The 19,924-nt window shown below is 41.8% G+C and overlaps 3 protein-coding genes across 3 annotated transcripts; all 3 read right to left on the minus strand.

Moving 5' to 3' along the window:
* Nucleotides 1–92: 92 nt before the first annotated feature.
* On the minus strand, nucleotides 93–5,860 carry lgi1a (leucine-rich, glioma inactivated 1a). The gene is given in 9 exon segments (XM_018671853.2): nucleotides 93–1,759; nucleotides 1,761–1,939; nucleotides 2,250–2,414; nucleotides 2,510–2,679; nucleotides 3,121–3,192; nucleotides 3,893–3,964; nucleotides 4,053–4,124; nucleotides 4,701–4,772; nucleotides 5,019–5,860. Coding segments are annotated over 9 exon segments (1,638 nt in total). The 5' UTR covers nucleotides 5,213–5,860; the 3' UTR covers nucleotides 93–1,117.
* Nucleotides 5,861–9,477: 3,617 nt separating this feature from the next.
* On the minus strand, nucleotides 9,478–16,410 carry LOC108880371 (cone cGMP-specific 3',5'-cyclic phosphodiesterase subunit alpha'-like). The gene is given in 23 exon segments (XM_018671850.2): nucleotides 9,478–9,775; nucleotides 9,884–10,034; nucleotides 10,118–10,201; nucleotides 10,303–10,377; nucleotides 10,467–10,530; nucleotides 10,638–10,745; nucleotides 10,823–10,923; nucleotides 11,097–11,184; nucleotides 11,290–11,399; nucleotides 11,493–11,600; nucleotides 11,693–11,839; nucleotides 11,927–11,992; nucleotides 12,079–12,222; nucleotides 12,522–12,671; nucleotides 12,762–12,809; nucleotides 12,896–12,962; nucleotides 13,089–13,153; nucleotides 13,254–13,328; nucleotides 13,483–13,623; nucleotides 13,789–13,878; nucleotides 14,364–14,516; nucleotides 14,885–15,167; nucleotides 15,169–16,410. Coding segments are annotated over 23 exon segments (2,544 nt in total). The 5' UTR covers nucleotides 15,354–16,410; the 3' UTR covers nucleotides 9,478–9,734.
* Nucleotides 16,411–16,538: 128 nt separating this feature from the next.
* On the minus strand, nucleotides 16,539–19,860 carry LOC108880376 (free fatty acid receptor 4). Its single transcript, XM_018671863.1, has 3 exons — nucleotides 18,000–19,860; nucleotides 17,777–17,908; nucleotides 16,539–17,077 (listed from the first exon to the last, which is right to left on the minus strand). Exons 1-3 carry the CDS (start codon nucleotides 18,537–18,539, stop codon nucleotides 16,691–16,693), a joined length of 1,059 nt encoding a protein of 352 aa, XP_018527379.1. The 5' UTR covers nucleotides 18,540–19,860; the 3' UTR covers nucleotides 16,539–16,690.
* Between the last annotated feature and the right edge of the window lie 64 nt (nucleotides 19,861–19,924).

Consider the following 19,924-nt stretch of genomic DNA (forward strand, 5'->3'; position numbering starts at 1 on the left):
GTGACGTTTCACTTTTAGGACTGTGTGTCAGCATTTCACACTGAAGCCATGTTATGCTACACAGTACTAGCAGGGAGCTCAAATGAAAACAGTTAATGATGTAAACCTTTATTGACTCTAAATAGCATGATATTAGTCAATAACTTAATCCTAATCATGACACAATTGATGTATTTTGCATACATAGTTAGTCAAAGGTAAAGCATTATGAACAATATCCTCAGTTTTTCATTCAGTTCCTTGAAGTGTCTGAAAATAGTTCCATGTGTGCCCAAAACGTTTTCCATACTTCTTATGAAAGGCTGTATTTCTCAATACTTTAAACATTATACAAACCATTAATGATAAAAATGTAAGTTGCAAGGATATACAGGTAGATTCTCACACAACATTTCTGTTGATATTTTCCAAATTATAAACATAATTTTAAATCATTCTCCTTAACAAATATTTATCTAACTGGCGTGGTCCCTCTTAAACTTACAAAAGCTTAATTTACAAATCTTTTAGCGAACAAGTGGAAAGACAGAAAAATGTAAACATTTGTTTTGGCAGATTTGTTGAGTTAAACATGTTAATAGGTTAAAAAGTACTATTATTACTTTCTGTAGATAAATATATGAGATTACAAATGTAGAAACTTTGCTGAGTCACATGAGTGGTTGAACACAAAAATAACCTACTGGCCAATGCTAGATTTAATGGATTAATGCGCATGGATGTTGCATTTATCTGGATGGGACGGCCTGAGTGAGGCCCTGGTCATGCATTAATGTCTTGACAACATCTTGGGTCTAATCCTAACTTGAGATTCATGCATTGAACTCAACATGCATCTCAGCCAGATATATTTGGCTGAGATCCATGCATTGAACTCAACATGCATCTCAGCCAAATGTATTTGGTTGAGATGCATGTATTTATCTCTACATTTATCATGCACTGATTTCAATGGAAGATTTTTAAAATGAGCATGAGTAATGCCTGCTTTTCTCAAGTTAGGATCAACTGATGATCACTTTCGGTGTTGTTCAGCACTGTGTCTGCTGCAACAACCTCCTTCAAACACAAAGACCACTCAAGTTACCAATAACCCATCAATCAGCCAAAGAAACAATCACTCATTGCTCAGATCAATGACCAGATGCTCATAGATCTGAGTTTTCCCTTTGAAACTGGAGGCCAGCAGGAACTGCCGGTTGTCTATGGAGACTGGAGAGAAGGCTCTCGGCGCCTGGATGTTCAGCTCCTGGAAATGGACAAACTCGCCCTTCTTGGCATCCCAGCGGTATACCTGGGTGAAAGAGTAGTCGCTGCCCAGGATGGCATACTGCCAGTTGCCCACAGAGAAGGGCTGGAACACCATGGAGCCACGAGAGGGCATGGTCTGCAATTCTCTAAAGAGGGCCCCGTCCCAGCGCATCACTTTGGAGTCACCTATGAAGCGTGTCAGGCAGATGAAGAGGTCAGACTTGACCTGGAAATGCTTCACAGCGTAGACGTCCTCCATCTCTGGGATGTCGGTGCGTCTGTCGAACAGCTTGGTGCTTTTGTTCCACTGGTAGATGACTGGCCTCTGGGAGCTGCTGGACAGGATCAGGTGAGGTTTGGATGAAATCTCCATGTACTCCACATCGGTGTCCCGGTACCATGGGTGGAGTGACTGGTGAGAGTAGAAGCCATTGCCGTTCCACTTGTAGATGGTGGTGGAACCGGCCTTGGAGCTGTCTGCTATCACAAAGAAAGATTCTCCATCGATCCTGGAAAGTCTCAACGTCGTTTGGTTTGCGAATTTTGAGGATATCAATGCCTTGAAGCTTGATGAATTTATTTGCAGAGGTGTCACGCTTATAGATGTGTGAGCCACCAAACAGCTGAGCCACGATGATAAAAAGCTGGTTGTCAATGACCAGTGGTTTGCAAATCACTGTGGATGTGCCTGGTGAAGAGAAAGAAAGGATGAAAACAATATAGCTTCACTTTGTCTTGGATATCTGTGGAGGTTCTCTGTCATCCAGGTCATGGTTATCCAGGAAGGGTTGAATTAAGGGCAACTGGACTTGGTTGTAGATATTTGTTTGTTTCACTTCTCATACAAGAGCCTTCTTCAGTTCTGAAACACTTTAAGTATCTACAACCAAGTCCGGCTGCCCTTCATTCAACCCTTCTTGGATTTGTCTTAGATACTTGTCTCCATCTAGTGGCTTCTTTTCCAACCTCACCCCCTCACTACATGACAATATACTTACTGTTGATATCGTCAAAGTTTCTGAAGACCATCTCCACATGATCCCACTCTAGAAAGCTGCATTTCCCAATGAAAGGCTGAGCAAACACCACATACTGGTCATTCCCAAAGGAAAACGCCTCCACCGATATGGACTCAAACTTCAGAGACTGGTAGGAAGCAAACTCTGTGAGAAAAATGAAAACACACTTTAAATAACATTAAAAAGAAAGGAGAAGCTGTGATTATTGTATGAAAGGTAGAGTATTTTCTGTACCCCACCTGTGGTGATGCAGTCAAAAGACTGCGGTGCCAGATCGTTGATCTTCTTGTCCAGCTGCAAGGCCGGGCCTTTGCAGTAAATCTGATCCACTGTGGCATTGGTGTTGTATATCCACTCCACCAACCACTTGAGTTTACAGTCGCAGATGAACTGGTTTCCCCGCAAGTCTCTGAAGGGACAAAACCAAACTAACCTCCAAACCCTTAAAAGCTAACAGGATTGCCCTCAGCTTTGTGAACATATTTTATTCTGACTAGCTGCAGTCGTGTAGGTATGACTGCTGGCTTTGCTCCCTGGCCCCTCACAGCTTCATTCTGTACTCTCATTAATATCAAAAGAGACTATAAAGGAGAACTGAATATCTTCAGTGGGTGATAGATTGCAAACTATCTCTCCTCCTCGCTGCCGCATGTAATTTTAATGGTGTTAAAAGCACCAGCTGCCCACACATTTTTCAAGCTTCGGCTGAAGTGGAATAATGATACAGTTCTCTATATTTAGAAGCCTGTACAGAAAGCCCATTGTCCATGATAGCATGCATTATCCTTTTAGTTACTATGCAGTTTATCTCTTTGTTTCCAGATAATGCAGGATTACAATTCATACTTACACTTTTGTCAAGGCCTCAAGACCCTTGAACAAATCTTTGGGCAGGGTCTCCAGATTATTGTAGGCTAGACTCCTGCATAAAAAGAGGAAAATAGCAGCTGTTCAGATATACTGATTATTATTTCCTTGTGAATGGTGACAATACATATATTCTACTGTTTGTATTTTCTATAAGGAACTTCCAGTGCCTCATAAAATCTAATTGTGGATGTAGTTTGTACAGTGTCTCCTTGCAGTGGATTATACAATTATCTGTTAAAGACCCTGGACACATATTGCCACCCTGGAGACTGAAGGCAGGAACACTGCTTATTGTGAGTTTGAGGAAACATTAAGCTATTTTTAGAGCTGCCTCCTCAGCCATTTTATGGCTTTCTCTGCTACAAAAGAGGGGGTAAAAGGTAGATTCTGCTGTTGAGAAGGTTGTTGTAGTTGTGTTTCCTTGTTTGTCTAAAAGAAATGAAGATGGGCTTTGCCTGAATTTACTAAATCTGTAACAAAATGTGTATAAAATAGGCCTCAGCTGCAGAGGTGACAGGATTTGCTTAATAATCATATTAACAGCTGCATAGTGTTGGGAGAAATGTCTATGTGGCAATATGCTGTGTAATAAACTTGCCTGCACCTGCAGAAAGATTACAACACTTTCTACTGAAATAAAAGAACAATTCTTTTTAATTTCTCTCTCCCAGAATGATTAAATACATTTTAAATTCATGTTACATGTTTAGTACTAAATTACTGATGAAGTAAATTTGTAAATGTATACTTACAGATGCACTAAGGTTTTTAGTCCGCGGAAAGCCTGTGGTGATATCGACTTGATTTGGTTATTTTCAATGAACCTGGACAAAAAAAAGATTTTGAGTGAATGCACGAGGAAGAGGACAATCCATATCTTTAATCTGTGGCCTCCAGGATGGATTTACTTACAGATACTCCAGATGAGGAAGACCAAGGAAAGCGTCCTCATTTATGGATTCCAGGTTGTTTGCTGTAAAGAGGCTGTACAGAGAGATCTGAGGTTAATATCTTTTACTCGTCACAAATAGGATAATAAGAAGCTGTCATCCCATATTAGCGGCTGTATGCGCTGAAAAATGGAAGTGCCTGATGGAAAGATCCTCTCTATTCTTAAGGGTAACCTAAATACATCACACTCAAGGATCAATGCTCCATTAGGATTCCTGCAGTCTAACATGTTTGTTTTGAAGGACACAGTGACTCAGTCAATACTCCACCCCATGAGACAAGAGTGAAGGGGATTCCCTCTTCAAAGGAGGGATTCCCCACAGGTAAAGCTCATTCTGAAACCAGAGGAAAATACTTGGATGTATGCCCAGCAGAGAGAATACTCTACCATGACATGAAAGAACCTGTATGGAAATGATTTCCTCGAAGATAATCACTGTTTAAGCCAATCTAATCAATAGAAACGGCAACATCCATTCTACTATATTGTGTAGCATCGGTGGATGGGGGAAATGTATTGAACGTTAAACATGGCGTTGATCGCCTCACTGGGGACTGACAGCATGCAACAAAGACTGAAGAACAAAATGCTCCGAAGAGATTTCTCACAGGAGATGCAGGGCAGGCGTGTGGATGAAGCTCTCTTTCGGGATTTCAGTGAATTCAGACTTGACGAATGATCTGTTGTGGGAGAAAATAACGACACACACACACACAGAGAGAGAGAGAGACAGAGACAGACACAGTGTTTAGGCTTAAAGCAGAGGCTGTCTCATTCCTGTCTGTTCCTTGGATGTGTGTTACTGTGCAGCAGTAAAGAAATCCGTGTCTTAACTAGCAGGTAGAGCCCAGCGTGTTTTGTTAATCCCTGTAATGAGAAGCAACGTGTCTGGATTTTATAAGAAAACAACGACAAATATGACTTACAGTGATATGACATCGGAGTGAAAGCCGCGAGGGATCTGTCCTGCGCTTTCGCACAACGCGTTATCTTTGGTACATGTACATGACAGAGGACAGCGAAGCTTGGCTTTCTTGGTGTCCACTACAAGTAAAACAGACGCCACCACGAGTAACCGGAGCAGGGGCGATCTTCTGGGCATCTTGCGTTTATTTTCCATCCTTGCGAACCGCTGCGGGCACGACCTGCGCGTCGAACAGCCCTACACATGAACCAGGATCTCCGCTTTGGTTCTTTTTCCACTGCCGCTGTTACTACTACTGCTGCTGCCTGGAGGCCAAGCGACGCGCTGTCCGCTGTCTTGTTTATCACCAAGTGTCGTGCGCCTCCGCCGCCGCCACCACCACCGCCACAGCCGCTCTGGAGGTGATTAAACCGGGCGCTCCGCACGTTCCCCGCGCTGTAATTACACTACACCCCCGGAGAGAGAGAGACAGAGAGAGAGAGAGTCTTTAGGCCTATCTCCCGTGACAAAAATAAAAATTTAATCAAATACGCGCTGTGGTGGCTCGAGCTCAAGAAAATACCAGCTGGCGCTGTGACAAACGCGGTGTGAGGGCAGGTGGGGATCCCAGCAGGAGCAGACGGAGCATCTCCATCCAAAACCACGCCTATGATTTCAGAAAACGCCACACTCTCCCCTTTCCTGTCAAGCTCCTGGAGGATTCCGCCCAATAGGCAACGAAATTGTGTAATTTCTCGTGAATCAGCTGTAGAAATGAAACCCTGACATGAGCCAGCGCTGCCTGTGGCGCAGACGCACACGGGCTTTCTATGCGGGAAGCGGGTGGGAAACCCGAGGAAAAATTTATTGCCGTGATGACAAATAAAGCTGCAACACTGGCTCACTAGACTGCCAACAAAGCCTGCACGTAGTATTATCATTAACGGCGTTGCAATTATTGTGTTTTGTTCTCCTCATTTTGAACATTTGGGGGTTCATTTCCTGGTTTGTCCGCGGTTTCCATGGCGACTGCTGGATGCAAAATGTGTCTGCCCTGTGATGGAGGGGTGTGGGGAAGCCCTCCTGTCATCCTGACATCTGCTCTGCCTTAGTCAAATAACCCCCATCCCCCGCCCCTCACAGACAAAGGACAGGTTAACAGAGTCCCCTTTGCTCCCATCGTGCTTTTCTGCATGACATCATGTTTAATTCACTTCACAAAGCCACACCAGAAAAGGCCCCAGTCCTTTCTCCTTTTTATGTTTTGTTGCTTTAAAATATTGCCCTCACAGTTTTATTGCAATGCTCTGTTCTGCCATGCCAGACCTAGACTGTGTGCAGCATGATCCACTGGGAGCCCTATAAGGTCTTTTTCTTCACCGACTAATTTCTCAGATCCCCGCAGAGCTGTAAGATTAATATGTTTACTCACTGTGCCTGCATGCGTCAGAACCTTCTGGGAAGAAACATGTGCAGGGGTTTTTAAAAGGTCTCTGAATAAATACATGCGGCTCTGGACCTCCAGTCTCTCTGTCCCTGATGTGATTACACCATTTGATATCCAGTGTCTGTTTGCAGCGATAATACAATTTGGCCTGTAAAAATGAAAGCAGGCCATTTGGAGGAGCGGGGTTGTGATCTGGGAGCTGTTTGGTAGTACGCTGTCTGCACTGTTTTGGAGGGATGGATTTAGGAATAAATCTATAACCAGCAAGAAAGACAATCTGAAGGAGGCCTCTTACTTCAGTGGGAAAATGTGGACGTGGAGACACTGGAAGGGAAGGAAACGAGCAAATGTCCTTTTCTCACAAGCAGCTCTCAATGGAGAACACTGGATATTATTGTTGTTCTGCAAGATGATGGGTAGTGTCTGTGCTTCATAAATGCCATCATTCATCACCAGAATAGTGCACACACTGTCCAGCAACTATTTGGCCACAGCATGTCCACAGCTATTGATACGCCTGAGTCTGGTTTCTCACTTTTAAAGTTCTTTCAAGATCTGTATCATTTGTTTTCTGTGACTAATATTCAATGTGTGGTAATATTAAGGTGCACAAATTCAGTAATATGACTTTTAGCACTACAAAATAAAAGTAGTTCCAAAGCAAATGGCCGTTCTGCCAGACAGTCCTCCCTAATGGGCCAACCTCCCCACTAGAGGGAAATGTAGAGCCAAGGTTGAGCCATGTCAGAGGCTGATTGATTTATGGACTCTTTCTTTCTTCTTCTGCTTGAACTTCCACTTGAAGAGGAAGAGTTTTGTGAGTCAAAACGAACACTCTCATTTCTTTAAGTGAGAATTATACACTGGCAGCTGAAAAGTTTTATCTTATGTCTCTCTTTTTTTCTTTCCTTGTTTTCTCTTGAATGATTATTACATTTAGATTAGTTACTGTTCAAAATGTAAATGAATCTATACAATGACAGTCATTATCTGACAATAATATATAAATGGTACAAATCGAGAATGCGGCGTGCTGAGTGAACACACTATGGTTCTGCTGTTTGACCTCTGGCCTCATGCTGTCTTAAGGTGTCCTCTCAGTCCACAAAGCTGGCTTACCCCATATGACGCGACTGCTGGGCTTTTGTAACTGAGATGCTCTCAGGATCATGTATGAACTATGAAGTGTGCACGCCACCTGTCAGTCACCTGCCTGAGCCAATCATATCAAAGGGATGATCACTTGTGGCAGTGACACAAGAGCACATTATCTTCTTGAATGTACATAAGCATAAGTTCAAGTGTAATTTTGATCTCTAAAAGCTTTAATAATGAAATAAGTGGAGGCTGGATCAGGGTTACATACATTTGCCCGTTTGCTCTGTGATGCAGTGGAATTATTAATCACAGAGTGATTCATTGTGTTGATTTTATGATGTGACGCTGTTCTTATTCAATCATTTAGACATAGAATCTTGTCCAAGTGACTGTCTTGTACATGTTTTTACATTTTATTTTTTACAGTGGTGCAGGGCAGTGATACCTCTGCTGCATGGGATCTTCCATCTGTTAGCCATCCCAAATGAGGTCAACAGTCAAAGGTCAAAGGTCAAAGGGCACAGTGACTATGTGTGCATGCTTCTAGCCAATAAACCCACAGGAAGACAGAGAGATGTACACCTTTGTAAAATGCAGTATATAAGAGGGGTTTGCTAAAGTTTCTTCTTCATGTACTCAGTGATTTTAGTTACTGCAGGAATATGCACCTTAATCATACACATGCACATTTCTATTGTTCAAAGATGTGGCATGCAAACATTTGATTAATGAATATATGCAGCATGAAAACAGAAAGCACTTCCAAATCAGTTCCACTGGTCTCTTGTAAGCTTGTTAGCAGTTGATTAAAAGGCAATGTTTGGTCAGCCCAGGTCTGCTAAACCCCTCTTTAGCTGATCTCAGAAGTGAACAACATTTACACAGATACATGAAGGTTGGTCAGGGAGTCAATGAGGCTGCAGCTTACCATTAGAAAACTCCTTCCTCTCATTAATCCATGTGCAGCAGGTAGTATACCCTGTGTTTACATCTATATAACGCAAATTACTATTTTACTTCCTACTAAATTGTAAATTCAGCAGATTTGTAGAATGGCTAAGATGCACTTTTAATGCACAAAGCAGGCTTGATTTGAAAATAAACTTTATTGACATTGTTCATGTATTACACATGATTCTATTGCACATTTAATTTTTATGCATTTAAAACTATAGTTTCATGATAGTCAAATTTCTTTGCAAAGGTTGCATTCACAGAGATTTAAAACTCTTATTTTGAAAAGCAAACAAACACTTGCATCAGAAAAGAAAATACAATAAGATCTGACATTGTCCTGCTAAATTTCCCCCCGTGTCACAAGGTCTGTTTGGAGAAATCTGCGAGACAGGGTTTTGCAAAAATACAACTTATCATTTCAGGACATAATTCCATAATAAATATGTAGTTTCACAGTCAAACAAAGCCATCGCTCCTATACATGGTGACTCTTGACTCTGCGTGCTGCACAGTTCTTCCACTTAACACCTTCCCGTGCACTGTTTCATGTACCCTGGACACGTTGACTTATGAGCAGGACAGCAGTATTTTTACTTTATGTAAGCAGGGGGGACTTAAAAGGGAAAGCCTAGGGGCTCCAGCTGGCTTATAACCAAATCCAATTCAGTCAAATCTTCTTACATCTCTCACCCATTTGCCAGGGACATATGCTTGAAATTGTGAACGCGCTACTTGTCATTAAAAAAGAAAAAGCAACTAGAAATTTTGTTTATGAAGCTCTTTGTCTACAAAATAAGAGCATTTATTGTAGCGCTTATATTCCCAAAAATATTCAGATATGACAGTTCAAACTGCACCATATTTGCAGCCTAATATTCCTATTTACATTATGTCCAAAGCCAGAGAAAAGTCACCTAGATGTCCTCATATTATATTCAGTATAAATATTCAAAATAAAATACTTCTTAGCAACTGAAAGTTCAGCTCAGTGGAACTTTTATTACATACAAGAGTATATTAAATTACTGTTTTCATAGTATCACATACATACTGTATGGTGCCAGTCAAAATAGCTTTCTGTGTCTGAGGATAGAAGACCTACACATTAAAGTATATAAAAATAATAATTTGGGGATTTTTTGCACATTCAAATTCACTTGTCTGCGGACACATACACACACTGTACAAACACACATCCAGACAAACATCCATAAATACTTTGGTGGCCTTGGAGATCTAGCAGATAATACATGTCTTTGACTTTCCACCGTCTTGAGCTGCGAAAGGAACAAACAAGAAAGACGGTGAGAAAGTGGTGGCAATGAAAATACAGAATGAGAAGGAGGGATGTGACAACGCGCTGGATTTCAAACACCGGCGCTCACCTTGATCGTCTCCACCTTCCAGCTTTTTCTTCTCCTCTTCGATGGCCTTCATCTTGGCCTCATGGACGTCGGCGAGAGCTTTCCACTCTCCCCTATTGTTATTCAACCCGTCGAACATGGGTTTGATCTCAGTGTGGAATCGAGAAAACTCCTGCAAACGCACACAGTTATATATAGATTGAACATGTTTGTTTCTATATGCACCCAAATATGTTTTTGTTGTATACTACGTACCTTGTACACAAATGAACAGACAAAATCAATGAAACCACACTGCATCTTTGGAAGCTCATCAGCATGATTTCTGTCCATCATGGGCTGAAAGAAGAAGAAGCAGGTCATTATTATTATAATCATAACTTTAGGACAACATATAATGTGCAGACAACATTACAACAAACATAGTTTAAAACTCTTACAATAGGCTGCTGATCAAGAACTGTTCTCTCCAGGTCTCCCTGCTCCCAAAATTCAGCTGCCACCATCAGAGCGACCTGGGACCGCGACAGAAAATATAACAATGAAAACCAATGTGTGGATGCTGCTTTATAATCATGTTACAAGTCGGAAGAAAGGAACACACCTTGCTCTGAATCTCCCATGGCTTTGTAATGGCTGACAAGTCACAAGCTGTCATCATCATTGCCCTGCGGAAAATACACAAACACCATTGACAGATGTTTTGAATCTAAAGAAACTCTGACATGATAACTGCATTTAAGTCTCTACTTCACATGATAATTGTTGTATTTACATGATAATCTCCTTCCTGGTTGGGTTGTTGGAGATGAAGTTGACCTTTTCTTTCTCCTCTGGGATCCCCTCCACAGTTTCCACAAGTTTCTGAAACATTGTTCTCTTCCTGAAAGACGAGAAAGCCGTCAGATCTTTTGTTTTTAAGTCTTTTAAAATCATTAACAGGCTCCAGACATTCCTTACTTGAAATAGAGGGCGAGATCAGTGGCAATGATGCAAATTTCAAACAGATGCTGCACTGTTTCAAACTGACGCTTCTGAAGGTTTTGGAAGATATTCAGGTTCTGTGAACAGCAGAAGAAGAATGAGGTTAAACAGCTGCAGCAAAGATTTCAGCCAAACCCTACCAAAAAAAAAAAAATGGTTACAGTATGAAAAACATCTATAAATAGATTTTGTCTCTTTCAAACCACAACTACTGTTAAATACATATAAATGTTAACATATAAGGACCCACCTCATCCTCCATCAGAGTCTTACTGTACTCAAGATGATGGCGCTCCATAACTGAGGAGCTGTGCAGTTTTGCCAGTGGGGATGCACTCCTACAAGAGTCCACCAGGAGAAAAAAAATCAAATGCTCTCAAATTCAGTTCCTCAGGATCAATTTGTCATTTACGTCAAGTGAGAAAGCCCTTGAGAAATCTTACTTTGTCTGGTAGAGGTTGTTGGTTCCTCTGTGGTCAATATCGTGGCAGAATCCAGCAGCAACCATGGCAAAGGCCTCAAGATCAGAGTAATACTTCTTCAGTTTACCTGTCTGTTGTGGAACAGAGAAGACGACCCAGTGTTATGACAAATAATGGCTGTAAATGATAGAAATAACAGAAATATAAGCAGGTGTCTGACTCACTAGCAGAAGAGTGAACATGGTTTGTCCAACGTTGAAGCCATGCCTCCAGTTGTGGTAGGTGATGTCACGGTATCCCCTGCAAACGGTGTACATCCATCGTGTCAGGATCTGCAGGACAAAAGTGACCCTTAAACTCAAAATGCACAAGTTTCAGACATAATTTAGATGTAGTTTCCTAATCTTAACTAATCTTAACATACCTCAGCTGGGACTTTGAACTTCTCTACCACCCCCAGCTCAAAGAAGCAGCGGATGCCACACTTGATTAGTTCGAACTCTGACAAGGGGAAATCGCTGAAGTGGAAATCGTGCAGGTCCACGGTCTTGGCCTCAGGGATGTTGGATCTCTGCATGGAAGAAACGTGGTGCAAACAGTCAGCATGGCAGAGGGTAAAAGGAGCACTGCAGTCTAAAGACATCGACTCTGTGCATACCAACAGTTTGTACATCTCCTTCTGGTCACAGTCCTCTGGTGCGGAGCCAAACTTCTCTTGAGTGTTCTGTGGGGAAAATGATAGTGAAAAGGAAGCTCAGTCTGTTTTCAGTCTGGTCAGCGTGATGCTAGTCGAGCGTGGTGGGAACTTACCAGGATGGTCTGCACGTCATTTGGTGTGGCCTTTGTCTGGTACATGAGCATTTCCTGGGCAACATCTTTCCCCCACTCTGTCCTGTTCAGTTTGTCGTATGTGTCACTGTTCAGAGTGGACCAGCCGAGGAACTGGGTCAGAGCCTAGTGACACGGAGAAATACAGTAATAAGTGTCAGCCTGTAACTTTAATTATTACGTAGTTCTTGCACATAAGATATCTCTTCTAGTTAAATTATAAAAATAAATGAACAAATACACATGTAATTAACAGAAATATCAACTACAGTATTTAACATTATACAAACAAATTAATAGAAAATACATTGACACATTAACATTGGGAATGCATTATAGCAGGATTAGAAAAATGTAATGTTGTGAGGCTTAAATCAATAAAACAATGTTAAAAAAAAGAGCTACATAGAGATAGTTTTCCATACTTCTGTAATTTGTTCATCATTCTCATCAAATGGTTTGCCATCTTTTCTGTTGAAGAATGTGGCAACACCAACAATTTCTTCCTTTTTGTTGACGATAGGGAGGGAGAGGACATTCTTAATCATCCATCCGGACTCATCCACTGCTTCTTTCTGTCAGACGAATCAAATCAAATATTGAGATTATTTCAGTGATTGTAGTGAATGGCGTTGTAAAGCTAACTGAAGTGGTCAGTGTCTCACCTGAAATGCGAAGTACTCATCTGCTGGAGCATTCATCATGTTGCAGATCTGGGAGGTGTGAAAGAAGATATTAAATGAGCGGAGGTATCCTACACAATGTTTGCACAAAATAATGGAACAAAAGTGGAACTTACAAATCCGTTCTCAGCCACATATGTTGGGAGTCCGCTGACCAGAGCCCAGTGGTCTGCAGGTGGGCCACTGTGAGTTTATAGAGGAGTGAGTAACTCTGATTAAGATATGATTTAACCTCTAAAAATATGCAAATAGGGCTTTATGATCAAAACAGATACAGATACCAGTTCTACACTACATCATGATACTTACGGAATAACTTTAATCTCCTCTTTGTCTTCAAGCAAGTAGTCAATAATCTTGTAAAAGTTGACTTCCTGAATGTTTTGAACATAAAAGTGTTTAAATGTTAAAATTTCCACAAATTGGTGGAATTTCAGAATAATGTTGCCATAACAAACCCAGTGTTGGACTTACTCTGCCATCAGGTGTTTTGGCACCCTTGTATGGCTCTTGTTCTCCCAGCTTGATCGCCCACTCATCGAAGAATTCCTGGTGGAGAAAAGGCCAAAATCTCATTGCTACATGCTTTATCATTAATTCATAAAAAAGCTGCAGTTCAGGCAGCTGTAGATATAATTGTACGTAAATGAGGGTGTTGGCATTGAAAGTAAAACAACCTATTTTCAGAGTTTCTTTTATGCACCTTGTCTTTGGTCATGTCCAGGAGTCCCACAGAGTATCTCTCACACTTGATGTATGTCCTCACTGTGTACAGGGCTTTGTGAAACTGCCTCTCAATATCTGTCAACTCCTCAAAAACTTTGCTGGCTGACCACAGCAACACCTATTGGCAAGGAAAAGAATCACTGCTTAGGATTTTTTGTCACTCCATTTATTATTTTTAGTGCAGCTGGAAAATGGCCAAGATGAGGAAAATGAAGAAATGTTCTCTCTGGTTGTCTTGGGAAAACTAGACCGGAAGAGTGGATTTATTACTGTGTTATTTTACCTGGCTTCTCCTTGACTCCACATCCCACATGTAAGAAGTGTGCGCTTGGAGAATGACCACAGAAGCAAAGTTCACATATTTGTTGAAGAGCTGTAATGAGGGAGAAAAGAATCATGTCGCTTTATGAAAAACAGACACGTGTTTCCTTTTAATACTTAATGGGTAACAGATTACAGTCACTTTCTCTGACAAATCTTCACTTGGATGACCTCCGGAGTCAGTGTTGCAAAGTGGCCCTCAAACAAGACAAGAAAAAAATGTCTGAGCTTCCCCTCCCTAACAAGATTATAAGTTGAGCTGTCATAACGGTGACCTAAAGTACAAAGTCAAGCCTCTAAATATACAGGTCAGAGACAGGAAGCCCGTGGGCTAAAATTGGCAATTTTACAAAGTCAGGATAAGGCTATGACCCTCAAGTGGTAAAAACCCTGCAGCCTCAACGGCACACTCTCAGTTTCTCAACACAGCCAAGTGCAGCCTGTGCTTCATTTTGTGTTTGTGAGTCATTCTGGCAAACACACAAGCAGTGAGTATAAATACTCTTTTTATTACAAATGAACATCCTGTCCACTCACCTCCTGATCGCTCTTTGAGAACTCATTGGCACCCTGTTTGTTGAGCGCCATGATGACACCGATGGGCTCCTTCCCGCTCATAATGGGAGCAGTGAGCATGCATTTTGTGGTGTATTTGGTCTGTTTATCCACAAAGTCGCTGAAGTGAGAGTCCTGGAAGCAAAGTCAGAAAACACAGGAGAGTTATTAAAGGTTATGTGCTGGTTACAAGATCAAGTTAAAACGTGTCTAGCACAGATCAAAACTTAAGGTCATGCATGCAGCAGCATGATTTAGCAGCACTGCTGAAGTTACAAATCAGCATGAAAAACCCCACAGCAGATATGAAAACTACACTTGAATGAATTATTGTAGCTTTAAAGTTATATTGCTGTGCTGAAGGGATCATAAAGGTTGAAATGCAGAGACAACATACAGTGTTGTTGGGGTTTAACAAGAGAGAATTAAAATGTTACATCAGTAATACAGCCTGATTTGAATTTTTCTTAATGATTTATTTCAAAAGATTCAGATAATCTCACCTTCTTCACATCGGCAATATTCTGAGGCTTCTTGGAGTGTGCCGTCCATCCAACAATTCCCATGTCAGTGGGGAAAACAATCTCTACATTGGGGTTCACAAAATTTTTCTCAAATGGAGAATTGTGCGTCACGTCAAAGAGGATCGTGGACAGCTCTGGGGTCCCGTTACGAGACCTGCTGCTGAAGAAGCTGCAGCGATCGGCCTGGATCAGCAGAGCAATCCTCTGGAGGACTTTATGCAGGGATTTCTCCATCGGGTTGTTGCCCTGCATCTCTTTCACGAGCTTCGAATATGAACTCTGCCTCCTGAATGGTGGAGACATCCTTGTAAGAGGCCGGGTCTTTGACCTGGACCTGGTTGTTGAATGCAGCAGTGATCACGTCTGCCTTGACTTTCTTTTCGTAGTACTCCTTTGCAAACTGTGGATTGTTGTCGAGGAACTTCTCTACAGTGTCTTTGTCCGCCATTTTGTCCAATTTTAGACGAAAGATTCCCTCTGTAGCTGCACAAGGATGCTCCCCTCAGGCGGATATGGCTGGATGGTGAAAGTGGCCTCCGGAAGATGTGGCAGTTCAGACCCTACTGAGACATTTCCCACCCTCCTCTGTGCTCTCAGGACCAAAGCTGCAGTTCCAACCTTCTCCCCAGTAACAGAAGGTAGTGGCTTACTGGGTAAGGGGATCCTGGGGGCACTAATGACTGTGACGCAAGAGTCATAAAGCCCCTGAGCTTTCTTAACTTGTAAATCCAGCCACTTGTCATTTAACTGGGGCCAATCTCATCACAGGTAATGATAATAGAGTTATGGCACCTATGACCTGAACTGTAAGAGGGCAGGGAGAAAGACTGGAATTATTTCTGTTGGTGTTTCCTGAATCTGCATGATAACATATTGAGATCATTGGTTCATCTCTTCTCTAAATACATTGTATACAATGCTGTGGCAAAGTAACACTCAAAATCCTACTGATTCATTTTAAAAGTGCTCAACATTATGACGGAGAGACGCGCTGTATGATTTCGGAGGGATAAGGATAATACCATAACTATAACACCAGGCAAAGAAGGACTGATAAAAGCTGTGTTTAAGTGTCTTACACCGTCTGAGAAGCTTTGTATGAGAGCAAGTGCTTTCAAGACAGAATCCATAAAGACTTCAGAGACTACAAAGACCAAGAATACATTTAAAAAACTTGTGTTTAGCATTTGTGTTTGTCTTGCAAGCTTGGCTTTCCTGGGCCATGTCTGTTAGACAGCAGTCACATTTAACCACTGACAGGATTAAGTGGGATTGTTAACTGCTGTTTGGAGTTTAATTACTCTTGCTGGCAGGCAAACTGCCATTTGTTAGTATGAGGAAACACAACTTCTTTCTTCTTCCAGATGACAAAAAAGGCAATGACATGAGTCTTTCATATGAGGCGCTCAGAGTTTTTGCACAGTGATACGTAAAATTAAACTCATATCATCATTATCATTTGAACACTTCATTTACTTATGACATTTTAAGGATCACAACTCTATTCTACCATAAAATAGAAATAAAAATCTGTGCTGTTACCAGGTTAGATACTGCACACAACTTTCACAATTTGGCATTTCAATGGAGGAGTCATTTTTCTAGCCTGAAAAGAAAAGAAATGAATGAAAGAAAAGGTATTTCAGACTTTATGCAGCAGCTCAGGAATGCAGGGAGCATGAGAATAGTGCATCTTGCATGAGAGGAATATGTGGTTTGTCAGTGTCACTAAAGGTCTGGACAGTGTGTTGTACACTTCATGTCAGTTTGAATCAATCGCCATCATCATGGATGCGTCCCTCGCCTTTGACCACTGCCGCGAGGTTCTTTTCGCAGTGGCACCACGGCAGAACTGCAGCAGAGCTTACGCCAGACGTTCTTGAACTGGCAGACTGAGTAGAGGATGGGATTGAGAGCTGAGTTGGCCAGCGTGAATGTTACCACCCAGAAGAACATGGTAGAGGAGATGTCCAGATGAACCAGGAAGTTTCTGGCCAGGATGAGGACGGCGTTGATGAAAATAGGGCTCCACATGACTATGAAAGACAGCACGAGAACCAGGAGAGTGCGGAAGAGCTTCATATCCTGGCGGGAGACGTGGTACTCAAGAGAATCACCAACTGAGGGTTGACCGTCTCGGGTTCGGAGCCTTCGCCTGCAACTTTTAGCAATCTGCAAAACATAAAACAATATCACATAATTGTAGCATTCTGTACTTTGTGATATTATATCATGTGGGCAAAACAGATGAAAAAATCTATGCAAATTAATTGATCTAGATGTGGATTTTCACATAGGGCTCCATTATCTTTGTCTCCAATGTGTCTAAACATCCATAAAGTCTTTCCAGAGAGGAAATCAACGTGTGGCTTCTCAGAATCATTCTCTATTGTCTGCATCATGCTAATGTCCACACTGGTAGACCTGGTTGCCCAATTTAATATTGACAGTTGATAGTGCAGACCTCTGAACCCACACACACAGGTACCATTTTCAGCTTCAGTAATTAATAAAGCACATGCACCTCTGTCACAATGAATATTCACAGAGGGTACAAAGAGAAAGGTCAATATGTCTGTAAATGAATGGATGAGGCTTGGCATGAATTGTAGAATGAATGGTTTCTTTGTACTATTACAATTACAATTCAAGGGAAAATGCTTATTAACTGAACAATTATCAAATACAGCAAAATGTTTTCAGAATCAAAGTGAGGCCAAAAAGGAAAGGGAAGTAAATGTCTCATTTATCAGTTAACAGTGATGAGTCTAATGGACTGAAATATTACTTTTTTTTACAAATAATAGTACTTATTTGTGACCCATTCACGTCCTCCTTCACTTCCTGACAGTTAAAGCACAATAAACCCACCTGTAATATTTTGCCATAACTGACCACAATAATGAGTCCTGGGAGGAGGAAGCACAGGGCGGTAAAGCATATGTTCCACACAATCTCTCCAGATGTGTCAGGCCACTTGAGAGTACAGATGTGTACATGTCCCTGTGGAGAAAAAAAATACACACAGAAAAACATACATTAATAGCAGGGACAGGATAGGGAGCTTTCCTTTCATCCTCTGATTCATTCATACCTGCTCAGGGAAATTCACTTCCATCACAGTGAAGAACAGACTGAGGGGTAAAGCAGTGAGTGCAGAAAAGGCCCAGATGAAGATGAGTGCAGCAGTCACCGTCCTGGGGTTTAATGTTGGCACAGTCTGCAGCCGGAGGATCGCCTGGACCCTCTCCACGCTGATGGAGGCCAGGGTAGTGATGGTGACACAGCCGCTCATGCAGATGACATATAGCACGGTGTGACAGGCTGCAAACCCGAGCGTCCAGGACACGGTCCAGCGCACCGCCACTATCAGCGGGATCATGCTGACAAACAGCAGGTCGGCCACAAACAAGTTGAGGGTCAGGATGGTCTTGTTGGCCAGCAGTCTGCGTTCCCAGGTTACCAGGGCTGCAGCTCCCGCATTTGCTACCACGGACACCAGGAAGACAGCGGAGATCGCCAGGGTCTCGATAGTGGTGGCGGCAACATGACCAGGGTGGTACAAATCGGAGAAGAAAGAAAAATATGTGAAGTTCTGCAGGTGAATTAAAGGAGTGTGAGGATCAATATCCATAAAGGCTGAAAAGGTGTTCAGATCTAAGATGCTGACTGATTTCACTGTGGTGACTACCAGATAAGTGAATGGGGAACAGAAGCTGATAAGGCATTAAGTGATACAAGAGAAGGGGAGGAGGAGGAGGGATGGAGGGAGGTGTCTACCTTTTTGATGCTGTTTGCTCCAGCTGCTACCTGAAGGGAAGTCAAACATTACAAGATGTTCTTTGTGCTCTGTTCCCCCACTGTGTATATAAACAGAATTCTATTTTGTGCAACTCCAGTGCCATATTACTTATCAAATCTCTTTCATAGCCCACTTTTGCATTTTTCCAACAAAATCAAACAGCTATACTTGCACACTGTGGATTAATTCTTGAGGAGTAGCTCTAGATTTAATTACATCACGCTACAGTTTGTTGTTGACTGAGACTGAGACGACTTCTCTGTGGGTTAATCCAAAGTGCACCTGTTAGTCAGTAATACTGTGTAAATAGCAAATTAGCTGTTAAGATCTAATCAATTAGACACCACTTTTATTTACTCTGTGTGTTAAGATTACCAGGCTTCTTGAGTAATGATACAGTAACTGGTCAGAGGCTGTCCTAAAAACAGGCGTTTCTTCTCATAAAAACCTTGCAGGGATTGGTTTAAAATGTTTAAGAAGAGGAGAGATCTACTTTAAAAGTATCCATTTCACTACTAAAACACACCGTCCTGTCTCTGACTGTATTTTCGTCATGTCTGGTGTTAATAATAATCTACAGAGCCCCAGGAGAAACACTCTCATGGCTGACTCTGAGTTTGCCTCTCAGACAGGCTAAGCTCATATTGAAACTTTCCATGAAGACATCTCCGTATGAAAAGTTCCTGAAAGGTGAAGAAAGTTAAGATGCCGTCTAAAGCATATTAACAACGTTTTTCTAAAGCTGTTAGGCTAGGTCAACCCTTGGTGTCATGTTCTCTTCCAAAGCCTACAGCCACTGCACAGACCTCTGACTCCCACATATTGTTGGCTAGCAATACTAATCCATGTCCTTAAATAGCACAGGACAGGGATTAACTCACACAAGCTGTTTTGAGCTATTCATCTGGTTTGAACAGTGTGAGACCTGGGAGGGGTGAAAGTTATCATGCAAAAATGTTGTTAGTTTTTCAGGTAGTTCACCATAAACTAATACAGTATCGAGGAAATGTAAATTTTGATGCTAGATGAAAAAGCAGTGAGCTACCGAAGCCAGTAGAATTTATCATCTAGGGATCCTGAATATCTGTTTTTAATTTTCACAACAATTCATTCAATAGACAAATGTCACTCTTGCAGCCATGCTGGAGGAAAGGTCAGGGGGTCACCCAAGTCAGTCTTTCAGTGGTTGAGATATTTCAGCCTAAAGTCCTAAAAAT

The sequence above is a fragment of the Lates calcarifer genome, linkage group LG16_LG22, assembly GCF_001640805.2.
Source record: "Lates calcarifer isolate ASB-BC8 linkage group LG16_LG22, TLL_Latcal_v3, whole genome shotgun sequence".
Taxonomy (NCBI): Eukaryota; Metazoa; Chordata; class Actinopteri; family Centropomidae; genus Lates; species Lates calcarifer.

Bases quoted from the DNA above. Each gene is read 5' to 3' on its own strand.
- LOC108880376 (XM_018671863.1), bottom strand. From the start codon at position 18,539: ATGGATATTGATCCTCACACTCCTTTAATTCACCTGCAGAACTTCACA. The intron at 17,909-17,999 runs GTATGAATGAAT...TTTTCTCCACAG, and splicing joins AAGTGAATTTCCCTGAGCAG to GGACATGTACACATCTGTAC. The intron at 17,078-17,776 runs GTGGGTTTATTG...TATGTTTTGCAG, and splicing joins GTTATGGCAAAATATTACAG to ATTGCTAAAAGTTGCAGGCG.